The sequence below is a fragment of the Papaver somniferum genome, chromosome 4 (genome assembly GCF_003573695.1).
Source record: "Papaver somniferum cultivar HN1 chromosome 4, ASM357369v1, whole genome shotgun sequence".
In the NCBI taxonomy this organism is placed as follows: domain Eukaryota; kingdom Viridiplantae; phylum Streptophyta; class Magnoliopsida; order Ranunculales; family Papaveraceae; genus Papaver; species Papaver somniferum.
The window spans coordinates 109,799,456-109,809,218 of NC_039361.1; the positions used below are offsets into that span (position 1 = coordinate 109,799,456).

At 35.4% G+C, this 9,763-nt stretch overlaps 1 protein-coding gene across 1 annotated transcript; it reads right to left on the minus strand.

Moving 5' to 3' along the window:
* Nucleotides 1-5,107: 5,107 nt before the first annotated feature.
* LOC113276307 (BAG family molecular chaperone regulator 3-like) lies at nt 5,108-7,529 on the minus strand. The gene is made up of 5 exons (XM_026525899.1): nt 7,113-7,529; nt 6,693-6,966; nt 6,317-6,573; nt 6,066-6,212; nt 5,108-5,827 (listed from the first exon to the last, which is right to left on the minus strand). The coding sequence occupies exons 2-5, from the start codon at nt 6,919-6,921 to the stop codon at nt 5,447-5,449; spliced, it is 1,014 nt and encodes a 337-aa protein (XP_026381684.1). The 5' UTR covers nt 6,922-6,966; nt 7,113-7,529; the 3' UTR covers nt 5,108-5,446.
* Nucleotides 7,530-9,763: the final 2,234 nt, after the last annotated feature.

Here is a 9,763-nt window from a genome sequence, read left to right on the forward strand (position 1 = left end):
AGCGAGTTTAATTCAGCTCAAAATATCAAATGTGTATAAACTGAAGTATATATAGCTATACGACATTCGTCTCAAAATGGAGATAGAGTAGAAATAGACTTTCTGAGTGATAGATCAGTTCAAGTCTCCACATACCTTTTATTGATGAAGTTCCACAAGATCCCCTCAGTAGTTCTTCGTCTTCAATCGATGAACGCCGTGAAGTCTAGTGCTCAACTACACATTATATCCTAATCCGAGACTTAGCTATAAGTAGACTAGAGATCAAGACTTATAGTTTTGACAACTAAACTTGACAAACAACGCTCGCGAGTTCGACCGAGCAATGCTCTAATAGGTTTGTCTTAAGATATTTGTGATGTTTTAGATGCTCGAATTGGAGGCAACGGTGGTTGTCAATGAATGGAAGTTGGTGGCTCGATGTTGTGTTCAATATTCATTGTATATGGGGTTGTATCTTGCAGTGCAGATTGATTCTGAAGTTATTGAGACCGTGAAGAATAATCAATGGGTCTATTAGCATACATTTGAACGAAATTAGAGGGATTTAACTCAATCGAATTGTTTGTTTTTGATTTTTTTTTCAAAACCCAAAATGAAATTAGATTTCAATTGTTGTTTTGGATTGATTAAGATTTAGTTTTGACGGAAATTGAAAATGAGTTTCGATTAACGATTTTTGTATTTGTTAATAAAGTGATTATGATTTTGTATTTGAATTTGTGTTAGAATAATTAAATTTTCTGTAAGAGTTAATTTAGTTTTTTCCATCTTTTTGACATCCCATATCCTTCTTTTTGTGTTGGTTGAAATAATTCATAGGCCCCAATTAAGTGGCTCCAATTTAACCAGGATAAAAAAGGTCATACTATGAGTGAAAAGAAAAGAAGAAAAAGAAAATCTCGTAATAGTGCATTTGCAAAAATAAAAATACAATGAAAATGGCCTAGAGATATTTTTCTCCCGAATCTTATGTTTCTTTTTTTTTTTATGTTAAAGTGAATCTGTATGGTGCCAATAGAAAAATAAGGTTTTAAATCGGATGAATATAGTGCAAGCACAGAAGTTCACACGGATTACTTCATTATCAAACGGTGCAAATATTGACGCGTCAATTTTGAACCAAAACTTTTGATCGGACCAATATATTGCAAAGACGAGAGTTCACACGGATTGCTGCCTTATCCAACGCTGGAAAAATTTCCTCGTCAATTTTCATTTAGTGAAAAAAATTGGGCAAAAATGTTAGGCGGCAATTTTGGCGGAACAATTTAAATTTGGCGGCAAAGTTCAACTTGGTTTGAATTAAAGCTTCCTTCTCATGGCAAAATTCCCACCACTTGTGTATAGATCCAAGGAAAACTTGGTAGTGGTCTAGTTGACTGCTTATCCTTCACGTGTGTGATTGGAAATATTGTTTTCTGAACATGGGGACCAAATGGTACAAAGTAACAACTAACAGTGTTTCAATGGGATGATCCTTGTATCTTGGAAACTTTACTCACCAAAAAACTAATTCTTTTTATCACATAACTAATTTGAACCTATTGATGATGGTTCCGAAAATGAATGCTAAATTTTCAAAGGGATGATATCCTTGTATCCTCGAAATAAATCTTAATTCCCCGACATACTGATTCTTTTTATTACATAACTAAATTTAGAATGGTTAAAACAAAAAGCTTAGTAAACAAATCACAAGATTTAAGATCTGACTTTTCTTTGAAACGGTGGTGTTGCTGAGATACAATTGTACCAACCAAATGTTTTGAATTGTTGGCCGACTGTGCTTCAAAGTAAATAGCGACTCAAGCATTTTTGTCGTTGCCGTGGATGGCTTGAAAAAGTGATGTACCAACCCAACACTTTTATTGGTCGCTACGGAATAGTGGAAATAAATTTTAAGCAGGCAAACTGTATAGTGGTTGCAAACATTGTTGCTTGACCATTAGAGCGACCAAAGTTTTGGGAGCTTGCTAAGATTTTGGTCGCTTAATCCATGTTTTCTTGTAGTGAGATTTTTGTATTAAGGGTATATAGGTAATTGAACTACCCATAGGGTACCCCTTATAAGGTCACCCAAGATGGGACTATTGTTTTGTATGCCTAGAAAGATTTAGGTATGCCCAAAATCAGGGTTCTTCCAAAATCTAGCCTGGATACTTCCCTAATATTGACTACATATACAAATTTGGAAACCGTGTTCGAAGGGTTGGGATACATAAGAAGTTCGAAACAATTTGTTCTGTTTGGTGTTTCATGAGAAGAAGCTATGGCGAAACGGAAATGAGCAGCAACATTAAACAAGACGAAAGAGAGAATCCATGGTTATCCTTATGCGCACATTCCTCACGAGGTACTGTTGCTAATACTACATAAACTTCCTGTCAAGGCTTTGATGAAATTCACTTGTGTTTGTAAGTTATGGCGTGAGTCGATCGTGAATGACCCCCGATTTGTCGAAGCACACTTTCTTGGAGTCCCAAAAGAATCCCATTCTCATATTCTTACCCTATGAACGTGTCTGTAATCAACTGTTCTATTTGCCAAAAGATAAGTTAGATGGTGGCAAGAGAAAAAAGGTCTTACCCAAAATTCATAAACTCAGAGTTTTAGAAAACAACTCTATGAAGAGATTATTTGGTCAGTGTGATGGTTTAGAATGTTTTCTGGCTGGTAACATTGTCAGGGACGACGAGGGGTCTTATTTTAGCATTGAGATCTTTAACCCCAGTAAGCTTGAAAAACTAAGTATTTTTTTCTCGCATCCAGTTCACAGGAAATGGGTGGATAGAAGATTTTCGATTTGGATACGATTGCTCATCGAATAAATATAAGTTGATGTGTATCGTCGGGTTTCCTGGGTTCTGCTACAAATATTTCATTCTTACACTGGGAAGTACAGAGACTCAGTTATGGAGACGGATAAAAAATGTGACCACACCAAAAGGGTTGCATCAGACAACACAACCTAGCCACTGTATCAATGGAGCTATGTATTGGTGGATGTGCGAAGGATGCAACCAAGTTTTGCTATCGTTTGACCTCCATGCAGAGAAGTTACAGGTAATTAAACTACCACGAGAATTTAATCCTCACCATGATTATTTGGAGTATAAAAAATGTCCGAAATTAAGGAATCTGATACTCGTAGTAGTGTGGTAGATTTATACATATTGGAAGACATAATCAAGCAAATTTGGGTAAAAAAAACCATGGCATTTGATCTTCCGGTAATTGCAAGGACTGCCTTTTTTCTTGTGATGGATGACGTAAGTAGTACGGATATCGAAATTGTTGAATTTGCTGGGAGAATTTTTCTTTATTGGGAGAATTTACTGTTTCAGAGAGGAAAACAAATCATATTATACAATTTTACGATTTACAGTCGAGAGAACTTAACCAAGTAAGAGTTGATAGTAAATATGGTTCCGGTTATCATGTTTCTAATCATGTTGAGAACCTCATGTCTTTAAGAGGTTGGGCAACAAATGAAGGAGGAGAACTTGGTGGATTCACTCATAGTAAACAAATACCACCAAGTGCAGCAATTTCATTTTTTTCTTCTTCAAATTTGGTCAAATTTGCTCAAGGACCGGACCAAAATCTGCCTCATAAGGCAAAGAAAGTAGTGGCACCAGGAATTTAGAGTCTAAAGCGCAACATTTGGAGTCTTGGCCATTTTTATTTTATTCAAGTTTGCACAAGCTCGTTTTCCAGTACTTTCGGGGTTGTTTCTTGCTACAAGAACTCTGATAATTTATAACTGGATTTGCGCAGTTTCATTATTATAACAAACTTAGAGATTGTAACTCATAAACAAATGAAATAAATATGATACAAAATCATGATAAAATCTAGACCACAAACATTGAATGAACACCATATCTTTGTAGCTTTGTTTGCATTGTCAAGTCAAATTATTTGATGCTTCTTGTCCTCATAATCTTTAATACTTCCATATGTTTGTGTTTCAAAAGTAGTTCCAATGCCATACCATCCAAACCAAGCCAGAGTGTTTCTTGTCCATACCCAGATTCAAGACCACTTTTCTTTTCTCTCCCAGGTCCATCTTCTAGGTATACCAGAATATAAGTATTTTGTAATTCTAGTGTACTCTCTTACAACCAACAAAGACAAGAAGTATATCATTGTATTCAAAAACACTTACGAATTTTTTTACGGGATGAGATTTTAAACACGCAGTATATGTTTGAAAGCGCAGGCTAAAAAGTGGAGACTTTGGTTGTCGGCAATGGTTTTGTGTACCTGGCCCAATTGTAGGCTCATTTTCAAGTCATTTTGTTAAGAAAAAGTAAGCAAATCTATGCTCTTTCTCTTTTCCATGCAATATGGTTTTGGTTGTTTTATCATCATATAAGCAATCTTTTGAGTAAGAAATAAGACACTAGTTTACAACACTAGAGACAACACTCATATCTTAGCTTTCATTACACCCCATACCTCATCACCTTAACTAGGCACCTAGAAAGTAGAAATTTATCCATTTCTGGAAACCATTTGAAAGCTTTAATCTTACTCACCATGCCGCATATCAAACAAAGTTAAAACCTCTTTATGCTAAATTTGGTAAAGAACATGTGATATGATAGACCAACAACAAATCCTATAAACTACTCCATTGTTGTTGTTGCTGTTGTTGTTATCTTCCTCTCTTTCCACTCAAACCCCTACTGACATATCACCTTCTTCTTTCTTTTTTTAATATTCCTTATCATTTGAGTAGGTTTAGTTTGATTATGAAAACAGTTTTCCGTTTCATCATGGGAAAAAGTTCTCCAATTCCACAGTTACTCAAGCAATCTAACATTAAAAAGAAAAAGAGAAAAAAAAAAACCGGTGATCTTCCTTTTTTTTTCCTGATTGGGTGATAAAATTAAGATGCTGACGAATTTCCAGACATCTGTTGATAGAAATTTAGAAGCTGACGAATTTCCAGACATTTGTTAAATGAATTTCCAGACATCCGATCATAGAGATTAAGTTGCTGACGAATTTCCGGACGTCTGATGAATGCATTTCATTTGGTAGATACTAGTTGTATTGAAACTACTATATGCACAGAACAGGGAACAAAATTTTAACATGAGGAACAAAGTTTTAACAGTGGAGGACTCTTACAGTGTCTACATATACATACATACATAGAGAGTATAACAAATTCGTAACAAATTGGCAATGATTTCTACTAAAAATGAAAACAATTTCCACAACCCTGATTATTTGTCTGACGGATTGAATCAGTGGAATAGAGAGTAAAGGGGATGGATATATTTTTTTAAGAATCTAATAAATACAGAAAAGAATGGACAAAGGCAAATCCACTGAACATGAACACAAACTCAGAAGAAAAAAAATACACACACTCGCACACAAACAAACCAGTATTTATCTGATATCTTGATTGCATCTATGGAGAGTTTTATTAGTCAAAAAACTCCCAGTTTAGCTTATTAGATTGGGTGGTGTTGCCATTATTGGTTTTGGAAGTAGATGGATATGGCACAAACCCGGCCGATGAGTTATCAAAAGTTTCCCATCTCGTCGAAACCACAGCTGGTGTAGTTGGAATTGGCTTCACAGACCTCCTAGATGTTGGCTGATGTGGTTGTTGTGGAGCAGCTGCTGGCTGCTGTCTTGGTTGCGGAGCAGCTGTTGGAATTGTTCCTGTTGAATGCCTAGGCTGTGCTGCTTTTTGCTGTTGCTGTTGCTGCTGCAATGGGTTTTGGCTCCCGTTGCTGCGTGGCTCAGCATTTTTTATCTTTAACAGGTCTAATGTCTCGACATACTTCTGAACTCGCTTAACCTTCAAAACATTACGCAAAAACACGATAACAACATTAACTTTGGGTTCCATAATCAATAACTAGTTCATTCATAGTTCCAATTTCCGACTAACTCGGCAACCGTAAAATCAACCAACATGGGCAATGTTCTACTGAGAATCAGTGTTCAATCAGCAACAAAGGAAACTGAATCATATGCAACAATTACAGTTAATGCAGTACGAAATTCGAGATATGGCGAATGAATGTATTCAATACCTGCAATCTTCTTTGTATTTTGATATCACCATCAGCAATAATCCCATCCAGTTTAATCAATTGTGTCATCAACAATTCAATCAAATTCAATACTTCAGTATCAGCAACTTTTACTCCTTTAGAGATTGCAGAATCCAATGCTGCAACCTATCCAATTACACCAAAAATCACAAATTTAGCAACAATAAATATAAAAACCAAGTAACAAACATTTTCAGGCATTAATGGTGGTTCTGAAAACAAGAAGATACCTTTGTAGCAAGTTTATCAACTTCTAGAGTGATTTCAGAAACAGATTTTGCTGCCTTTTCAAATTTAGCATTTTTTCTCATTTCAAGAAATCTTCTTTCTTGTCTCATAGGATCTTCCATCACAACAATCTTTGATCTATCTTTTACTCCGACGACATCTAAATAAGCTTTAGAATCCCTTTCTTTATCTTTAAACAACAGTTTCTGATCATCTGGGTGTAATCCAGTTGGTGCCGACAGCATTTTCTTCAATTCCCCTGTTTTTTTCACCCAAAATCAAAAACCCATTTCAGAATTCACTCGAAAACATCAAATTGAAGAGAATTTAGTGAATTAATCAACAAAATTGAAGAGAATTTAGTGATTAATTACTTACCAAAACTGGCTTGTGAATTGATATAGATTTCATGATAGATTGAATTATGCTTAACCCTAACTCTTATAGTTGGTGGTGGAACAACAGCTCGATCTGAATCAGGATTACGTTTCTGAACCAACATTCCTCCTGGTCTAAGCTCCCATTCTGATTCCGCTGCAATTGAAATATCATCCATACTGTTCTTCGGTGACATTTCAGATATAATCTTCGTCTTCGTTTTATTCATCTTCTGATTTTTGATTCTAGATCCTTTTAGGTTTCTTCAAGTAACCTAATAGAGAAGAAAGAACTTCAGATCTCTCTAAAACCCTACTCTTCATCAAATGGAATCAAACAAATCCATTTCTGAGCTAACTTCATAACCAAGCATGAATCCACTTGTAATTTGTCAGAGAAAAAGAAAGAAAAAAAACCCACCTTTCAGAATCAAACAGACTAAACTAGGGTTTACAAAAAGAACCCAACTTTCAGAAAATCAAATATCAGATCTCTTCTTCTTCTTCTTCTTCTCTGACCCCCCAAAATACAGTTGACTGTTAAGTTAATAAAATAAATGAAAAATCCGTTTTTTTCCTTAATTTCTTCCCCTCCTTCTTCTGAAACTGAAATAATAAATACAGAAATGAGAACTGAAAAATTATTGAGAGATAGGGTGTCTGGAGGAGGAAGTGATTAAGAAGAAGAAGAAGAAAGAACAGAACAGAACAGAGCAGAGGAAATGAAAGAGAAAGAAGAAAGAAGGTCTATAAGACAGCAAATGAAAGACCAATGATTTTAATATATAAAAGAATTTATTACTTAATTATTGAGAGAAAGAAGAAAACTATTGATTAATTGATTAAAATAGAGAAATCAAATGCCGCCAAGAAAAAAAAAAGTTTCTGTTTAGAAGGACTGATGAAAATGGAAAATTTACTTGATTTTTTTTTGTAATTTAATTTCCTAAATTATCAAGATTGGGTAATTTTTAAAAATGAGGAGAAAAAGGTAAAAGGAAAGTTCTACTCACTCACCAGACCTACTACAGGGACTACTCCTTTAATCTTAACCGGTTTGTGGAAGAAGATGATGATTAGGAGGAGCAGAAGAGAAGAAGAAAAGGGATGATGAAAATATTCTGGTGGTGGATCGCGATCCCACTCTGATGACTGACACAAACAACAACCACCTTTTTTACTTTTACTGACATGTGTAGCCTACCCATGTTATTACCGCGTTGGAGATATATCTTTAGCGGAAAACGAGTCAATAGATAAAATACTAGTAGAAAATGATGAGTGAATGGCGCTGTAAAAACGGGTAGAATCCGTGTGTACGTCTCACTATCAATGAGTACTTTATTTTAGGCTTATTCCTATGCATCACGGTAAAAAGATATGTTTCCCGCACCATACCAGGTGTTATGGGAAATCAGGGGTGTCTTCGGTAATTATCCGAACAGATATTGGATTTCGTATTCGTATCCGGTAAGAATTTCCGGATATCTGTATCTCATAATTTTGCGACGGATTTTCAAAATCGACAGATTTAGATGAAGAGAGACAAGTTCATGTTAACCGCTTTAAAGCACGACAAGAAAAGCATCTCCTGATACTGCAACAATTTGATGATAAGGAAGCTGAAGATAGAGAACTAAAAAACACTATGATGTTCGTATATTCGGGTCGAATACCTAGAGTTCCAAAACTAAAAGATGCATTCACAAGAAGATACACGTATTGAAGGAGGGAATGGTTCCACCAGAGGCTGATGCACCATTATTTTCTTACCAAGTGTGTTTCTATGATCAAGATTTCCAACGTCGATTCTGCATGGCCTGACACCTGATGATAAAGATTATTACTGAGCTTTGTCGAGTAGAACCTCAATTTAATTATCAGTATGATATACTGAATATTATAGGTCATAGTTCTGAACAAAAAGTTACTTCAGCTCTAAGGTTTCTAGGTTATGGAAAACCAGCGGATTCGAACGATGAGTACCTTCGTATGGGAAAAAAACTCATTCTCTTATCTTTCATCATTTGGTGAAATAATAATTAATCATTTTGGTCCAACGTATTTACCAAAACTAACCGAGGAAGATATTAGAGAACTATTAAGGGTGAATGAGGATAGGAGATTTCCAGGAATGTTAGGTAGCCTTGAACGTATACATCGGGTATGGCAGGGATGCCTACTTATTGGATCGGTCAATATAAGGCTCATTACCCAAAACCAATAGTTATCCTTGAAGCTGCTGCTTCTAATGATTGTTGGATATGGCACGCTTTCTTTGGTCTTCCGAGTTTACAAAATGATATTAATGTTTTGCACAAATCGCCTTTGTTTGAAGATCTAAAGTATGCAATTTGTTCACAAGTCCATATCGTAATCAACGGCCATCCATACACTCATAGGTATTATTTTGCGGATGGGATCTATCCAGAATGGTCAACCTTGGTTCGATGTTACTATCATCCCCCTGGCGGCGAATTGGATCGTTTATACATGCATTTTAACCAACGCCAAATGACTTTGAGGAAGGATATGGAATGGGCATGTAAATTTGGAATTTTGAAAAGGGAGTTTGCTATAATTTGTGGGACATATCATGGTTTAAGTCCTCGTGAAATGCACAAGACTATGCTTACTTTCATAATTGTACATAACATGGTAATTTAGGAAACTGTCGTGATAAGGAGTGGACTAACTATGAAGATGTGGATTTAAGGCCTGAGATTCAACCAGAAATAGACTTTCCTGCAATGAACATGCGCAAATGACTAATTACATTCAGAACCAGAATCTGTATGACAGGTTAAGAAATGATCGGAGAGAAAATCTTTGGGCAGAGTAAGAAATATCGACGGGTGTAATTATTAAGTTTTATTCCATATATTAGTTTAAATATTTAATTGTTAATTTGTTTGTAGTTTTTAGTTCAAAATATTAGTTTTTATAAAAAAATATTCAATTTTAGTGGTTTTCAGTTGATCGAGCGGTAAACACTCTATCGTCAATAGCTAGTTTTACCCAAATGGCTTTCAACAAATCCCCTATATACATACAGTCTAAGTTCGAAATTTA